General features: G+C 38.9%; 1 protein-coding gene across 5 annotated transcripts in view; it reads left to right on the top strand.

Moving 5' to 3' along the window:
• ghra (growth hormone receptor a) overlaps positions 1 to 18,183 on the top strand; it is a 50,355-nt gene extending 32,172 nt beyond the window's left edge. For all 5 annotated transcript variants that reach the window (XM_058070428.1, XM_058070425.1, XM_058070429.1 and 2 more), the window contains 8 exons: positions 8,917 to 9,046; positions 9,120 to 9,292; positions 9,423 to 9,601; positions 10,808 to 10,961; positions 11,055 to 11,145; positions 11,219 to 11,288; positions 11,771 to 12,000; positions 12,718 to 18,183. In XM_058070428.1, the coding sequence (XP_057926411.1) occupies positions 8,917 to 9,046; positions 9,120 to 9,292; positions 9,423 to 9,601; positions 10,808 to 10,961; positions 11,055 to 11,145; positions 11,219 to 11,288; positions 11,771 to 12,000; positions 12,718 to 13,396 (1,706 nt within the window). In that variant the 3' untranslated portion in view covers positions 13,397 to 18,183. The remainder of the gene's footprint in view (positions 1 to 8,916; positions 9,047 to 9,119; positions 9,293 to 9,422; positions 9,602 to 10,807; positions 10,962 to 11,054; positions 11,146 to 11,218; positions 11,289 to 11,770; positions 12,001 to 12,717) is intronic.
• The last annotated feature ends 465 nt before the right edge of the window (positions 18,184 to 18,648 follow it).

Genomic DNA, 18,648 nt, shown 5'->3' with positions numbered 1-18,648 from the left:
TCCCCAAAATGCAGAACACATATCCTTATCTTCAGTTTGCGTTGACTCTTTTGATAAGCTCTCAGACAACAGCTGATAACATTTGGACACGTCCACCGCCATAGCCCCGTCCCCTGGTTTAAGCGTCAGTAAACACAAAGTGGGCACTGATACGGCAAGTAAACAAATGAACAGCTTGTGTCTTTCCCAAGCTTACGCCTGTGTCCACCTATTTGCTTAGTAGATAGTGGCATCATAATCAATTCATATTTGTGCTGTTCTTCTTTGAATTTTCTTGCCTAATTATGTTTGTTGCACACACTGAAAAAAATTATACTTTGGATCAACTTAAAAAAAATTACTGTAATTTGTTACACCTAAATTTATTAATTTTCTCAAATTAATTATTTTGATTTACTGGAAATACATTGCAAACTGCATTCATACAAAGTAAAAATATAATTCATAACAAAGACTGTAAACAATGTTTATCCTTTGTTACAACTTAATTTTTCATTTTGGAAAAAACAAATTTTTACTATTACATATAAGTATAGATTTTGCTTTGTTATAAACTGATTGAATTCCTGTAATTTTGTTACATGCATTTTTTTTTAGTTTTCTCAAATTAAATTTCTGATTCAGTACAAATTACAATTTTAATTATATCTTCGCAGACATGTCTTAAGGTCAAAAATGTATTTCCAGTAAATCAAAATTTATGGTTTCAACCACATAATAAATTTTATTTGAGAAAAACTAATAAGTTTAGGTGTAACAAATTACAGTAATTGTTTTAAGTTGATCCAAAGTATAATTTTTTTCTGTGTGTGAAAAAGTGAAAATACCATTTAAGTCGAATTGTTTCATTTAATTTTGTCCAGGGGGAGTGTCGTTTGCTTTAAGCAAAGTAGAAAAATCTGATTCAACCTGGAAACTATGATTTCCAATTAGACCAATTTAAAAATGCACTGTAAAGGAATGCGATTCCAAATTGTCAAATGGTATGAATGTGGGTGTGAATGGTTGTTTGTCTATATGTGCCCTGTGATTGGCTGGCGACCAGTCCAGGGTGTACCCCGCCTCTCGCCCGAAGACAGCTGGGATAGGCTCCAGCACCCCCGCGACCCTTGTGAGGATAAGCGGTAGAAAATGAATGAATGAATGAATGTAAAGGAATGACAGTCATTTCACTTTTTTCAGTGCAGGCCATTAAAGAACAAGCTTTGGGCTGCAAATTTCCTTCGGGCCACTCTTTGTACACCACTGGTCTAAGTGTTTTGTTGTGGAGCAAGAGGATGTGTGTAAGGTCTGTTTATTTCCAAGGCGGCGTTTTTTAACCTTCACTGCCTCCATGTATCAGGCCTAATGATTGATGTTAGCACAGAGGTTGGTAACCAGCAGCAACCGGAGCCATTCAGTTCGCCTGGCCACTGCATATGCACTACCACAGACAAGAAGCAGACGACAATTGTAGTACAAATTTGCAATATCTTACAATAATTATTTCACAAATGCATTGAGTTGTACTTTTGTTCTGTGACCAAAGGCTGTGCAGTAAATAATACATACTGTACATAAAGTAAGGACTGAGTGGGTTTTGTAACAAATTAGGTGAATTCAATTATTCTGTATGTTCTGATGTACAGGGTCAGGCAAAATGATCTGTCATATTTGTAGGTTAAATAAAAGGCAAATAAAGTAAAGAATCAAAGAGTTTCAAAGAGTACATATAATGCCATTCTGTTTCATTATGTTTTAAAAATTAAATCAGTTCTGGCAGTGCAAGGTCGGCCGGTTGATTTTCCTTCCAGTTCAAGATCCAGTAGCTCTGAAGTTGGTAACCCATAACAAGATGGTGTTTCGAGCTGGTACGGGATCATGTCTACCGAGATTGAAGTGCAAACAGAACGCCTGTAGTGTTGCAGTTCCAGATTTGTTTTTTTTTGATAAAAGTTTCCACATTGTCCAATTCATGGCAGCAACTGAAAAAGAAACGAAAAACAATGGCATTATAAGGAAACAAAGGAAAATGACACTATTCATTCATTCATTCATTAATTTTCTACCGCTTATCATCACGAGGGTCGAAGGAGCCTATCCCAGCTGTCTTCGGGCGAGGTACACCCTGGACTGGTCGCCAGCCAATCACAGGGCACATAGTATAGACAAACAACCATTCACACTCACATTCATACCTATGGACAATTTGGAGTTGCCAATTAACCTAGCATATTTTTGGAATGTGGGAGGAAACCGGAGTACCCAGAGAAAACCCACGCAGAGATGGCGAAGGGTGGGATTGACGAAATGGCACGATTTGAAAAAATGGCATTATATGTACTTTTCGAAAATAAAAACACTTTTTTGATTCTTTACTTTATTTGCATTTTATTTAACCTACAAATGTGTCAGATCATTTTGCCTGACCCTGTATTTAACAGGTTGGATTTCCTTAATAGCTTCTAAAATATACTTTTATAGAGGAGACAACACTTCCAATGCATTTTCTCTTACATATTAACAGTATCATTCCTGCATTCTTACTGCTGTCATTTTAACACTGGTCCATGTCTTTGGTCCATCTGAGCTCACTTGAACCAAGCTGTACCAGAGTTCACTTGCATGCGGACTAAGACGCAACAGGATTTGACCTGACCCAACATTTTGGATTATCACGTTGACACATGACCAAAGATGTGGTGTTAGCACACCAGAGTGTACAGTTGTTTTTGTGTGTACTGTATTGTGCAAAGTGCTAATATGATGGTAATTTCTAGTTCGTCTTATTCACTAACCCATAATTATCTAAAAAGTTAAATTTTTGTCAAATGATTCTGATATGCTAAAAATTGTAACTACCGGTAATATGTAGGCTACTTTGCCAGTCCAAGCCACTTCAATTAACACAATAATTGAAATAGTTTGTGTTTTCAGGTGATTGATCATTTATTAATTATTTTATAAATCTTTTTGTCACGCCCACGTGACAGTTTGAGTTACCTTCTTGGGCTTTGGTTTCTGTTGTTGACGCTATTATTTTGTATTGGACTTCCTGTTTTGCCTCGTCTGCCTTCGTTGCCAAAGCCACCCACACCTGTCCCTAATTTGTCCCATCGATTTAGTTCAGGTGTGTGCGTCTCCCTGTGTGGGATCATTATAGTTTGTCCTTCTGCTTCCTGAGTTGCCTTTTTCCTGCTGCTGCAATTATTGCAAAAAAAAAAATATTTGACCTGCATTCGGTCCTGGTCTCTGCATCCTGGGGTCACATCGCAACACAGACATGCCGAACCGTGACACTTTTGCCTCGAAGTGACACCCCTGGGCCGACATTGCATAAGAAGCCGAACGTCAACTTGATATATGAAGCTGCAGTGGGAATTATAAAAAGCTCTCAGGAGGGACTTGGAGTCATACGTTAGGGTTAGGGTGGACTGAAGTGTGAGTGTCCTGGAGCAAGACTTGACCGGTACACAAATAATATACGGTAGATGTTTGCACAGTGTTAATGTGATAATAATAGGTCCTATGACTTATGACATCTTCCAGCACAATTATTTTGGAGTAAGTTGGTGTGTGTGTGTGTATACCAGGGGTGCTCACACTTTTTCAGCATGCAAGCTACTTTTAAAATGACCGAGTCAAAATGATCTACCCACTACAAAAATGCAAAACATCTATTTATTTTCAAATGTATTGAGGATTATTTGTACGTACAATCAGAATCAGAATCAGAAAGGGTTTATTGCCATGTATGATCAAACACATACTAGGAATTTGTTTTGGTGTAGTAGGTGCATACACATCTATTAAAAAAGAATGAGGATACAAAATATGAAATACAAAATATGAAAATACAAAATATACAGAATAACAGTATAAATATATGTACACAGTCTGTTTTTGTTTGTTATTCCGGAAGTGCAGTCTGTTCAATGTATGTTGATGTACCTTACATAACCAAATGAGCCAATATTGCAAAACACACATAATTAACTATTCAAATTTTTTGTAATTACCTGAGTTTACTTTGATGACTTGCACTGAATTGAACCAGCCAGGGATGCATAGTCCGGACAGTAGCTGCTGATAGCCAGCCTCAAGCACACTTCCAAATGTTTATCAGTCATGGATAATATCCGTATCATAATATCCGTATAATATTCCATATCCGTATGGAAGTGATATGTTTTTTGCCTTTTTACTTGGTCCAGCTCCTTCACTCATTTTAGTGACCATAAACTTTAGCGAGGGCTTAAAATCTCGCAATTCGCCGACTAGCTTAGCACTTTGCATCGTTGTTTACGCATGAGCGGTGACCTAAAGGTCAAAATTCAGTTGTCATCTGACTGGTTGTCCTGTATGTCAATCAAGTAACGGGGATGGCTGACATCGTAAGTTCTGCTGCACTTAGAGACGTTGTTTGATTTGATTGGTCACCCGAAGGGCAACATTCAGTTGTCATCTGAATGGCTGCCCTGTATATCAATCAAGTGACGGCATTGATGCTAGGATGATATTTTTTTAATGTCACGCCGCGATCGACCGGTAGCTCGCGATCGACTTAATGAGCACCCCTGGTGTATACAGTCGTCCCTTGTCACGGTAAAATGATGCCAGACCCGAATATCTTACCCATCATCGACAGTCCTTGTTGACAATGAAACATGAACGCATATTTATTTCTTTTTTCTATGCATTACAACACGAGAAAACGAGGTGGCTTACAATTCACACGTTTATTAGAGCCCTCACAACATGAAACAACACCTCTATAGTCACCTTTACGTTTGTATTACCCCATATAATAGATATAAGATAACAATGAGTCACACATGAGCAGTTTCTTCATTTTTTTTAGAACTAGAGTGAAGAAGATCACACTACCACCACCATATTTTATTCTTTGTATGATGTTGTTTTTACGCCAGATGTATTGGGACACACACAGTCTAAAAATATATCTGGCCTCTTGGTGGGCCAGGGAGCTTTTTTTGGGCAGCGCACCACCCCGAGGCATTTGCCCTGTTTGCTTCTCCTGGCCGCGCGTCCTTGTTAATTGTACAATGACACTTTTGTTGTCCTTGGTGATGTTTCGTTCAGAAGATGGAAGTTGACCTGCATGCTAAAGTTGGAGTACATGACGGTTATTTACAGTACATCACCTGTTTACATTGCCTTGTTTGTTTGTATCCGGTTGCAAGGACGATTGACGCGACCTGTTTCGGTGCCTTTAAAGCGCTATATTGCATTGTACTTTTATTCCTATTTGTCACACATCATTTCTGTACAGTAATTAGGTTTCTCTGAATTAAATACATATCGTTCCTGTCCTTTTTGTCCTGTCGTCCCATTTGTGCTTTTTTGACGCGCCATTAAACTCATGTCTAACTGAAATCTGCAAATGAGTCAGAAGATAGAGATTTACAGCGCCTGTGTGATCATGGGCCATTTCACAATAGGGCTGCTGATGTGACTGTCGTCTATCGCAAGGGAAGGGGCTCATTTAGGCCATCTTAAGGTGCGGACCCTTCATGGTTAAGTGTAGTGTTGATCGATTGGTTTTCCAGCTGTACGAGTGCAACACATATGGATGCATTCAATGTACAACAAGATGAGGCTATGCTCTGTATAAGATGATGAGCATAATTGCTCAACATCCAGCAGCTTTATTTACCTCTGCATGCGCTTGAAATGTTGGTTGTGCTGAAAGTCACACGTTACACTTGCTGTTCTATTCTTTACAATGAACATCAGCGGTATTGAAGCTGGTAGAGCAGTTTGCCCCTTACCACTATTACCACTTTGGTTCTGTTGCTGCTGTGTTGTGCAATATACCTAATAAATATGACCACATGGTAAAAGAGAGTGACAGTATGTTTCAGGTACTATTCTAGGGCCCTTTGATTTCACATTAACAGAATTGCAGAATTTGTCAATAAAGTGAGGAGAAGGAACGTTTGTGTGGAGAAGTGTTTCCCGGAGGGACCGTTCAACACGAGCCAACCCCCTACCGAACTCAACAGGTTGAAACGGCGACCTGAAACAACAGCAAAAGCTGGTGGAAAAAAATGTGAAACTCCACAAAATTAGGGGCGGCTCAGGTGGTAGAGTGGTTATCTCCCAACCTGAAGGTTGCAGGTTCGATCTTCCATCCTCTTTTAATCATGTCTAAGATACTGAGCCCCCCCCCCCCCCTTCCCCCCCCCCACCACCACCACCACCACCACCAACACCACAACACTCTTTCTGAAATACTGGGCAAATTTGACCAATGATGTATTGCATCAAAAAATGTAAGGATCTCTGCATTTAATTAACAGACATTTTATTTACTGTCACAAAAGTACACACACTATGCTGGTAATATAAGTAAATGAAATATAAATGATTAAAAAAAAATACTATACCAATACCTGATCTGACATGTCTAAACCATGCAGATGATCGCTCATTCTAAAGTTTGTGACAGCTATGAATGACAAAAATAAACACACATGCTATTATTAGCATACCCTGTTATTGTGCCTTAGCTGTGCACACTATTTTATACTATATATATACATATATATATATATATATATACTACACTATATTATAATCCACAGTCTCCACTTTGCTGCAGCCACCAGTTTTCTTGCTGCCCTTCATCTCCTCTGGGGTAAAAGCATGGGTCCTTACTTCGTACAGGAAACGCTCATTCTCCTCCATTGTTGTCTTATTCTTTGTTCCAAACCAAGGAATAGTAGCGCTTAAGCAATATTAAACTTCCAAGCTTCACTTTTGTTTTGATAAATTCTTGTGAGAACAGGTTCAACCCGCTAGGCAGTTGGCTTGTGATCATACTAACAAGGCGTTGACACTGTCTACCCTCCCCCTAGGTGGAGCCAGTTTGAACTTGAACAAAACTCAACATTAAAGCGGCAGAAGAGCTCTGTGAGAATTATTCGTTTAGACTGTAAGAAAAGAAAGATGTCAGTGTTGGGGATGTTTGGAGTGAGAGAGAAAAGCGAGAGTGGGAGCGTCTCCACGTGTTGCATGACCCTTTTCACCTCTGACACCCTTGAGTTATCCAGAGCCATGCTCACCCTTTTAACCGACAGGTCTATACATTCTTGCAGAGATCAACTGTCAAACCGAAGCAGTGAGGACATGTGCTTAACTTTATGCGCAGTGCATAAATAAGCCACATATCACCATCAAGATTGTACACAACATAGTCCTTGGGTTGCAGCAGCTGGAATTTGTTGCATGGATGGGAGTGAGTGGGAATAGCAAAACTCTGTGAACCACTTGAGTAAGGGGGCGGGAACCAAAGAGGAGGTATGGCATAGCGGCTGGGAATGTAGTGACTTGCAGTAAAAATATAATACAATACAAAAACTACAAAATGTCTTTTTAAACATTGTGTGTGATGCTGATTGTTTTATTGGGTTGTCAGTCATGTTCATGTCAGCTCTTCCTGTCTTTCCAAGAAAATCCCATAATGAAAAGCATGTACCTCCAAATTTTGTATTTGTTTTTTCACTTTTTTTCTCAAACGTGTAGAAAACTTTTGTGTGTTTTTTAATTGGACATGCATGCATCATCAGTAGCCACGTTTACATGAGGAGCTTTTCCTCTTTCCGAATGGAATCTTTCCGAATGACTTTTCTGAAAACAATGGTATACATGAAAAGGAATATTCCAATCTCTTGTCTACATGCGCCGCTATAATCCAACAGAATAGTCAATGGGGCATGCGCAGTAAAACGTAAACATCAACATCATGTGATACCGGCTTCCCCGAGTTTTTCTTTCACTCGTTGAAATAACTAAGTATTGCCAGTTTTTCGTTTGTCTAGTCTTGAAATTTAGTTTGGATCAAAAACAAACTTTCCGCAGCAGTCCAGTGCCGATTGCTCGCCTCCATTTTTAATACTGAAGACCGTCTTGAGCTGCGTGTTACGTCATATCTGACCATGCGCTGAAAGAACGCACCCGGGATGAATTTAAACCGGAAAAGATAAAATTCAATCTTGCTAATATTTTATAACTAAACTCAGGACATTTTATATATAGATATATATTTTCTTTTTTAATAAAACTGGACTTGTGAATAAAGTATAGAAGGGTTCCACAGATGGCGGTAATGCACACGAAAGCTGCTTCCCAACCGCCAATCAACAACAGAAGAAGAAAAACACCCCAAAGAAGAACGCACCCTGACAACTTTCCGTTTGATCGGGTACAAGATACCTCAATCGGATTGGGGAAAGGAATATTCCACCTCTGGGAATCCGATTATATGTTCTTTTCGACTGGCACTTTTCTTTCGGAATGAGGTGTATACAAAGGTTCAATTCTTTCTGTTTGAGCAAATAAACCGAATGCAGTTGGAATATTTGGGTCCATGTATACATATGTATACGTATGTCCATTTTTGTGTGGGGGAGTTTCAGGCATAAATAAGTCAGCTTATAACAAAAAGTGGAGTCACTAAAATGTGACAAAGAAGAGCTAAAATTGAGTTTTGTAAAGAATGACAAAGGATGTTGTTGGACGAGTACTGTAGATGTCCATATTAAAAAAAAACATTACCCTGGGTTTACAGTACAAGGATCCATGCTGCTTGTGTACACATCCTCATGCTGTTTTATCAACTTAAATTTAGATTTTAGCAACATTCTGCTCTTTTAGTGGCTCCTCTTGAATGTTTATGTTCCGGCCAATGTGTGATTCATGCTCGCTGCCACCACTGAGAAGAGAGCGACCGCTGGAGAAATCAATGGTGCTTTCCGCTTACTTATTTATGGCTGCACCAAAGCTCACTACTCTCGACTTGATGAGAAACTGTGCAGTGGTGTTGAGGAGTAAATCTATATGTCATATAAATTTCCCAATGAGGGAAATAGTCTAAATATGAATCTCAATGGGGATTGCTTGTCCCTTCCTTAGGTCCTGTTGAACCTCACTTCACTGAGTGCATATCCCGAGACCAGATGACATTCCGCTGCTGGTGGAGTCCCGGCAACTTCCGCAACCTGTCGGCTCCCGGAGCGCTCCGAGTCTTCTACCTGAAGAGAGAGTGAGCGTTACTACACACAAAAAAAACTCTTATCCGTCATTTACTCTTTGTGTGACTGCTGTTGTTTATTCAGCTACCCCACCAAGAAAGAGTGGAAAGAGTGTCCAGACTATCTCCACTCGAGAAGGGAGTGCTTCTTTGATGGAAACCACACGTCCATCTGGACCACCTACTGCTTGCAACTGCGTAGCCAAGACAACATCACCTATTTCAACGGGGATGACTGCTTCACTGTGGAAAACATTGGTTTGTAGTCAACATGTACTTTTTATGGGAATCCTCTTCCATGCATACATTGGCATAATATATGGATATGGATGTTTACTTGCTTTAATTAACAAATTCACAAACAAATATTGACTTTTTCTTTTCTCAGTACGTCCCGACCCTCCCGTGTCCCTTAACTGGACCCGCCTGAATGTCAGCCCTTCTGGACTCAGCTATGATGTCATGGTCACATGGGAGCCGCCCCCCTCTGCAGACGTTGCAGCGGGTTGGATGCGCCTGGCCTACGAGGTCCAGTACAGAGAGAGGAACAGCACCAACTGGGAGGCAGTGAGTCTCCTGTCTTTTTTTATTTTTTTTATTTTTGCTCAAGGCTTTTAAATACCTTCCCGACCTTGTTTGTCTTTTACGGGCACATTGCCCAGCACATAGTTAGTGCACAATCCCAACATGAATTGTGAAGCTAAAAGTGGAACAGCGGTAGATGAGACGGGACGTTTCCTTCCCCCAAAGTGTTGTCGCTTTTGTTGTACTGGAAGCACGAGCAGAGCCCCCTGGGAAACACTGGAGGATGCAAAGGAAGGGAGGTGAAGGTCAAAGGTCAGGGGCCTTGTGGCATTCCTGTCTGCTTTGCTAAATTGAGTTCTTCCAAATGCATCCAACAGATGGCACTGTGTAGTGACACATGTAAAATTCATGTGTATGTATTGATATATATTGATGTATTACTGCATTGTGGTTCAAACATCAATACTTCATTCATTCCTTCATTTTCTACTGTTAATCCTCACGAGGGTCGCGGGGGGTGCTGGAGCCTATCCCAGCTGTCTTCGGGCGAGAGGCGGGGTACACCCTGGACGGGTCGCCAGCCAATCACAGGACACATAGACAAACAACCATTCACACTCACATTCATACCTATGGACAATTTGGAGTCGCCAATTAACCTAGCATGTTTTTGGAATGTGGGAGGAAACCGGAGTACCCGGAGAAAACCCACACATGCACGGGGAGAACACTCAAACTCCTCACAGAGATGGCCGAGGGTGGAATTGAACTTGGGTCTCCTTGCTGTGACGCCTGCACACTCACCATTAGTAAATGATTGCTGTTTAGTAAAAGAAATGCATGTTATTTTTAAATTGTACTTATTCCTGGCCTACATTAAGTATTTTTTGAAGTAAAATACAAATAGAAGCTAGAAGAAGCGTTCTAATTGTGAATGTAGTGTTCTACATTGGCCACGAGGTGTCAGTAACTGAGACAGGCACAAGACATGCTCGTCAGAACAGGCATTTATTCCAGGTTTATTGCTGTTTTTCTGCCTTTTTTGTTGGGAACTAATATTTTCCTGAAACTTACCAATGTTCTACTGCTGTATGCCTTGAAAAATCAGTCAGAATGGCCGGTACTGAAGGGGTTGTCGTTTGAAGAATGCCTGGGATTTAATAAATAAAAATTAAAGATTTAAAAACTTGGAAAATAAAAAAATACTTATTAAAGATTAGTAAAAATTGTGTGTCTGTGTTCCTTCAGCTGGAGGTGCAGCCTCACACCCAGCAGACAATCTACGGTCTCCACATAGAGAAAGAATACGAGGTCCACATCCGCTGCAGGATGCAAGCTTTCACTAAGTTTGGAGACTTCAGTGAGTCCATCTTCATTGAGGTGTCAGAGATTCCCAGCCAAGGTAAGACCGATGGTGTGATCTTGTTGCACAACATACATATCTATTTGTCTTCTTGTATGATGTAATGTGATGATGTTGTTCTTTTCTTTATAGATACATTTCCTCTATTCACATTGGTCATAGTTTTAGGGATTTTGGGCACCATCATACTCGTCATGTTGATTGTTGTCTCACAGCAGCACAGGTGTATACATATTCTCTCTCACACTTTGTTAACCCTGTTAATAATGAATAAAATGGTGTCTCTACCTTTGCAGATTAATGATGATTCTGTTGCCACCGGTTCCAGCGCCCAAAATTAAAGGCGTTGATTCAGAGCTGTTAAAGGTACATTTACATGACATATAAGGTACAAAGGTGGAGTGTTAGTGCTGTTTTTTTACAGTCATTCATTCATTATATCTATAGTTTTTATTATTTAGATTATATTACAATTCTATTGATTTGCAATGTTTTTACATTTGCAGCAGTTTATTGTAAACCTACACTATACACATCTGTAGTGCAACTGTACATTATATGGAATGTTATACTTAATTTTACATATTTTTAGGTCCCCCATCACAACATTAACAACATAGCATGTTTAGTGTTGCATAAGCAATGTTTTACTTAAATACTGTATATAGAATTTCTATTGTAATCTCACACCTGCACCTACAGTCCTCCTCTCCACGTGTAAATTAATACATCTCTTGACAGTCAGAAGTGAGCATTGGTATCGTTCTAAAGGCAGAATTGTATATTCATACTGTATATTGCATTGGATCTTAATAAATTGTGCAATATGCAATTCTATTTCCATGCAGAAAGGGAAGCTGGATGAACTGAACTTCATTCTGAGTGGTGGAGGTTTGGTTGGTGGCCCCATGTATTCACCAGATTTCTACCAGGATGAGCCTTGGGTGGAATTCATTGAGGTAGATGTGAAGGATCCTGACACTGGAGAGAAGGAAGACAACCATGCATCCGATACTGAGAGGCTCCTGGGGTCCTCGCAGCCTGTCAAACACCGAGCTGGCTGCTCCAACAACGTTAGGTATGCCTATGTTCCCCGCTTACAGTGCAACCCCTGAAGTCGTATAATTCGGAATGGTCATATATGAACAAGTACAGTATATTGCACAACACAAGGACACTAGGGAGATTGAATTTTAATAGCAAAGATGTAGTTTTACGGTTTTATAACTTGTACATTTTTTGTGCAAGATACAAAAAGAGGTGATGATGCAGCTCTCCACAAATGCATGTCACATTCGGAGGAATTTTAAGCAATGAAAATGTGTATTTGATAAGAGCTCGGCATGGATCATAGATGGAAAAATCACTCAGGATGACGGGAAAGATGGAGTGAGAGAGTGTGGAGGAGTGTAGTGTGCAGAAAGTTATGCATTGTAGGGAAATTTAACACATGTGCGCCATTTCCAAATGTGAAAATTGTAAATAGTCCATGGTGTCCCTTTTTTTTGTCGAAACTGATATTTTCCTGAAACTTACCTATGTTCCACTGTTGATTACTTTGTTTCTTTCGGCTTTTTCCCTGGTTACTAAAGAACAGAAAATGGTTGAAACAAACTTTCTTTTCTGATGAAAGACAGGAGTCTAATCTTTCTTTTGATAAGTTCCATTTTTCTACAGTATAGCCATATAAAACAATGATCTGTGTCCCTTGAAATACCAGTCAAAATAGTCTAAAATGGTGGGTACTGTGGATTGAATGAGTTAAAACATCCAGAAATGATCTTTTCCTCATCAGCTTTCCTGATGATGACGCCGACCAGGCTGGCAACTACGATTCAGACCAGCCGGACGAAGATGCCGCCATGCTCTTGTCCACGCTGCTGCCAGGCCAACCTGACGACAGAGAACCCAGCGTTGACTCCGAGAGGGGGGAGAGGCCAACTGTCACCTCTCAAAGCAGACGACCTCAGACATGGGTCAACACAGATTTCTACGCCCAGGTCAGCAACGTCATGCCCTTTGGAGGTGTGGTGCTGTCGCCCGGCCAGCAGCCCCGCATCCAGGAGGGTGGCCCGGCTTCAAACGAAGACACAAAGAAAAAGGACGATGGTGAGGAGGAACCTGGGGAGAAGAAGCGAAAGGAGCTTCAGTTTCAGCTGCTGGTGTTGGATCCTGACGCTCAGAATGACACCCCGCCTTACTGCACCATGCCCAACGAGGGCTACCAGTCCATTGAGCCTCAGCCAGCAGCAGAGTCGCCTTACGTCCCTCCGGAATCCCCCCAGCTCCTTGCCCCCGTCGCAGACTACACTGTAATTCAAGAACTAGACAGTCAGCACAGTGTTCTGCTCAATTCGCCTCCCGCCTCCCAGTCCACCACCCCGTCGTGCCTGTCACAACACCCTCTCAAAGCCCTCCCAGCCATGCCCGTAGGGTACGTCACCCCTGACCTACAGGGGGTGCTCTCGCCCTGAGGAATTGTTAGTCCAGGACGCGTGGTGATGGCTACTGGAACCCAAACAGCTTGTGACGACCCAAACCGATGTGTAGTTGCAGGTTTGTCTTCAAGCAAAAAGGGGAGTTAAATAAGCTTATAAGCCCACTGTCTTAAATTATCTTCAACTTTATGCTTCACAACCCAAAGCATGTTGTTCCAGAGAAGAAGAGACATTTTTAAAGAAGCAATAAGCATCGGTTTGATGTTTTGCTGAAGTCTTAACCTTGCAGAGGGAAGCATAGTGTAGCCATCATGAAATTTTTTTCCCCTGCCACATAAAGAAGCACCATCTGCCATTGTTTCTATACAGTATACCTCTTTTTAACTGACACACTTTTTGCACACCTTTGGGTCGTGCTACTAATATTCTGCTATATCAGAGCAACAAGCTACCAGTGATTTACAGTGTTTTTATGTTATTTTTCTGCAAAGCTACATTAAGATTTATTTTTTTAAATGCATACTGTACAGCTATGCACAAAATTATATGCTCCTAGACAAATTTGGGGTAAAAACACATGTTGGAGAAATTAAAGGTACCAGGTTTTCTATAAGAGTCATGAAAACCTGCAACTTCAAAAGAGATTAAAACATTAAAACTGATTTTTAACATATGAATAATTTTGTGCTTAACTGTATATCACAAATGGACAGACACACATACACATGCACAGAATTATTGAGCATAAACTGTGACAAACAAGCTTCTACACATCAAGGTGTCATGGCGCCTTGCGGGATGCTACTATGAGGCGGTCACGGACATTCAGGAAAATGCCAGTTGAACTCGACGATGTTGACCAAAAGGAAAGCACAACGCAGTTTATGGACGGGAATATCTTACTAGTCTTGTCTTTTAGTTTTGTTATCAGTGTATTCAAATATTAGCACATGAGAAAGGATTATTTTCTATTCTCACGTAGCAACAATAGTGCTGTACATGTAGCAGATGGACACGCTAACACTCAGCTAGTTGCTCTTAAACTACACATAATTATATTGTAATGTTTTGATACATGTCAAAATAATTCAGGGATGGGGGACTGGAGCGAGTGGAAAAAGAATGTGAAGGTTTGTAATTAGCTCATTAGCTTTATTTTCTAAAGTAAACACAGTGTTAGCTAGCTGTAGCCATGGACGTGTCGCTAGCTAATAGTGTCTGTGCTAATGCATTTGTAATGATAATAGGTGTGTTTACGCTATGCTAATTAGCTAATGTTGTTAAAGTCAACATGGCTCAAACAATACATGGAGCGTATAAGAAAAGGGTTTGCTTCGGTAATGACCTGGAACCGTTTTCTTTCTTTCACCTTTTCCTACGCTTCGTGTTTACACTCTTTTTTTATTTTATTAACCCTCATAGTACCACTGCGTTTTAGGGCCACACTGAAACAAAATAAAGCAATGTTATGGGCACAAACCACAAAGGGTAGGAGAATAGTGTAACTATTGAAGGTGGGGGACTTTCGGATTTAAAAAGTTTCTTTTTTTCAAAAATTTTAATATAATCTATTCTAAATCATTGTCATTGTACGATTTTATTCCTTGTAAAGGTATGACTTTTTATTTTTAGACATGGCAAGTTTTTTCTGGTTATATGAAATATGACATCATTTTTCATGTTATGTGAGTTTTTACTTTTGTTGGTATATGATGGCTTTATTTTTGTACAATTACTGGTTTTATCATTGCATGATACAAGTCGTAAAATGTTGACTTTCTTTCTCATGAAATTAATTTTTGCTGGCATTTTTTCCAAATCAAATGATTTTTACCACTGTAAAATAATTATTTTTAGTAATAGTACTGCACATAATTATTTTTTGTAATGGTAATGGTTACCATTACAACAATTTTTAAAAATATTTTGTGGTAATATTTACAACTTTATTCTCGTAAAAAATTATTTTTTATTAATATGACAACATTCAAATCATGCAATTTTACAACCTCATACTCATAAAATGACCTGTTTTTTTTGTAAAAAAAAAAACAAAAACATATAGTCTTAGGTTTAATAGGTTTTATTTTTCATTTCAGTGTGGCCCTGATACTCCCTTCGTTCCAAATCCATCTTTCAACAGTTTTTGCCTGCATATATGTACAAATATTGATATTTAGCCATATTGCTCTATTGCCATGATCAAAAAGCTCTGCCAATCCATAAAGAGCCTTAACACGACCGCATTTCACTAATGTGAATATGATGCACACTTGTGCCATGTATCAATCATGTATTACCATGTTATTGCTATTGTTGTTGCAGAAATATGATACACTTCATTAGGTACACCTGCCAGATATCCAATACAAGAGGTGTAAAAAAACCCAAAACAAACATAATGCAAAATTTTGTATGAATGAATGCAATAATATGTTTACAATTGCGCCTGTATTGGATACTTTGAATGCAGTTTTATCTATTGTTATGCCAGATAGGTGGGCAGTATACATATACGTATGTTGTAATTAATCCCAATACATTGCTGCTAAGTACTTCTGCATTGATTGAATGTTCACTTAAGGGAGAACAAGCGTTACTGTATTGTGTGTTCATTAGCATTTGCTAAGCTAATCACTATACCTTAAATGCTTTTTTTGTAACCCAGGTGTTTGTGAACGGAAGCCGGGGCGATGATTGGAGAGGGATTTGTTTCTGAAAACTTATAATATATCTTACAATTTTTATTTTTTAACTTGAATAATGATTTTGAGTGCATGACAAAGTAGCTCCATTTGACTACATGGTCAACTGTTCACAAGTATGTTGTTCAGTAAACTGTTCAGTCGGCATGAATTCCGCTGCTGAGTAGTGCAGCCAACAAAAGAGGTGGATGGAGAGGTGTTAATTGGAGCATTCATGGTACAACCTGATCTTGTCTATGTATGAATGTGTTGTGGATAGTTCTGTGATGATTGAACAGGGACGCAAGGACAAGTTTTCTTTACGGAAAAGTCCCTAACACTTGTAAGATTTCCAGAAGTTTCTGTGTGAAAATGAAGGAAGGCGATGCCAGAAAAGACACTGTGAATGTGTGCAAACTGGAATATGTTATCAGCGAGGAGAGAGGATGAGTTTGGATCTGCGGTGCTGTTTTTGTTTTTTGTTTTTTTCTTTTAAGTCCTTGAAGCTTTCTGTGCAGATGTCACTGTGTCGATTTCTTTCTTTGCCAGCGCACCATGTGTTTATCAAATCCATTTCAACTTTTCCAAATGTTTCAGACACTTTACAAGAAGCACTTTGAACACATCAGTATGACAGCGTATTCAGGGCCACACTGAAAAAAATAATAATCGAAAAATTTGAGCGTAAAGTCATAAATTTACGAGAATAAAGTCAGAAAATCATGAGAAAAAAGATGTAATATTACAAGAATATATTTAGAAAAAGTTGTGAATTAACAATAAAATTGTAAATTCATGACAAAAAAATTCTACATTTACGTCACAAAAGTTGTACTATTACAACAATAAAATTGTAAATTCATGAGAAAAAGAACAATGTCGTAAATCTACGAAAATAAAGCAATAAAATTTATGAGAATAAAGTTGTAATATTATCAGAATAAAGTAATAGATTTCAGAGAAAAAAGTTCTAATGTGAGAATAAAGTTGTAAATTTACGAGAAAAAGTCATGATATTACAGAAATTACAGAAAAGTCACAAATTTACAAGTTAAAAAAAGTTGTACAAAAGTTATATTTTAAATTTACCAGAAAAAGTCATATTTCAAAAATAGTCATTATTAGTCAGTGATTTTTATAAAAAAGTTGTAATATTAGGAGAATAAAGTTGTAAATTTATGAGAGAAAAAAAAACTAATATTATGAGAATAACATCGTACTTTACAAGAAAAGAAGTCATAACTTTGCAAGAAAAAAGGTTGTAAATCTATAAGAATTAAGTTGTAAATTTGTGACGAAAAAAGTTGTAATAGTAGTAGAATAAAGCCATAGATTTTTTTAAAAATCAGTAAATTTGCAAGATTTAGTTTGCAAAGTTATGAGAAAACAGTCGTAAATTTACGAGGCTAAAGTTCTAATATTACATGTCAGAGGGAAAATAGAGCATAGCTCTTCAGGAAGGCCAAAGCTTTGTGCTAAGGTAATATTAAGTCATAAATGTACAACTTTATTCTCAAAATTCAGATTTTTTTTTTTTTTACTCATGTGGCCCAAATACTCAGTGGTACATTAGAACGTGCGCTATAAGAATTTAGTAGGATAGCACATAAATATGCTAAATGTACATTGTAGATGCCTCATTGTATTGTTACATTCAGTACTCTTTTGTTTCATACAGTACTTTCTTCTTCTACCCTTCATGTTTACCCGCTTTTCAGTTACTGGAGGCAATGGCCAATACAATACACAGGTGAATTAGGGCCTCACAAAAAAGCAAACATTATAGGAAAACTATGAGGGGGAAAAAACTGAAAATGTTACAAGAATAAAGTTTAAAAAAAATAATTAAGTCTCTAGAGTTGTTGTTTTTTTTGCTGGTGAAATAATTCTGTTGTGTGATGTTCTTGTTGTTTTGATCCGAATATCAAGACTTCTGATAAATGGCACTCTTCTGGCCTACATCAACTCCCTGGATTTTGCATCTTGTCATTTTTCTGCGATAGAGTGTTCCTTCAAATACATGTTTGAATCCAATGCTGTTCCATTCAAAGCTAAAAGCAATTTACGCCTTCTGTGATGTGATGTTCTCTTATCAGTGTCGGTATCTATGATTAAAAAGCTAATAAATAAATGTAAATATGCCACAGACAACTACTGGGTCTTTATTTGGACCATAGGACTGGACTGTACTAGAGCCTATCCCAGCTGTCTTCGGGTGAGAGTCGAGGTACACCCTGGACTGGTCGCCAGCCAATCACAGGGCACATATAGACAAACAACCATTCACACTCACATTCATACCTATGGACAATTTGGAGTCGCCAATTAACCTAGCATGTTTTTGGAATGTGGGAGGAAACCGGAGTACCCGGAGAAAACCCACGCATGCACGGGGAGAACATGCAAACTCCGCACAGAGATGCCCGAGGGTGGAATCAAACTTGTAAATGTTTCCACCAAGTAGCTATTAATATTTTGGCACATACTACAGCATAGGAAACCTGTTTATGACTTTCTTGTTTTATCATTATTAGAGCCATGTAAAGCCTAAAATGTACCACTTCCACACTGAATGGGAGGAGAATGTTTTTATTTGTCATGTCG

This window comes from Doryrhamphus excisus, chromosome 4, assembly GCF_030265055.1.
Source record: "Doryrhamphus excisus isolate RoL2022-K1 chromosome 4, RoL_Dexc_1.0, whole genome shotgun sequence".
NCBI classification, from domain to species: domain Eukaryota; kingdom Metazoa; phylum Chordata; class Actinopteri; order Syngnathiformes; family Syngnathidae; genus Doryrhamphus; species Doryrhamphus excisus.
Note: the sequence above shows the minus strand (reverse complement) of the source record. Positions and strands in the feature narration are given on the sequence as shown.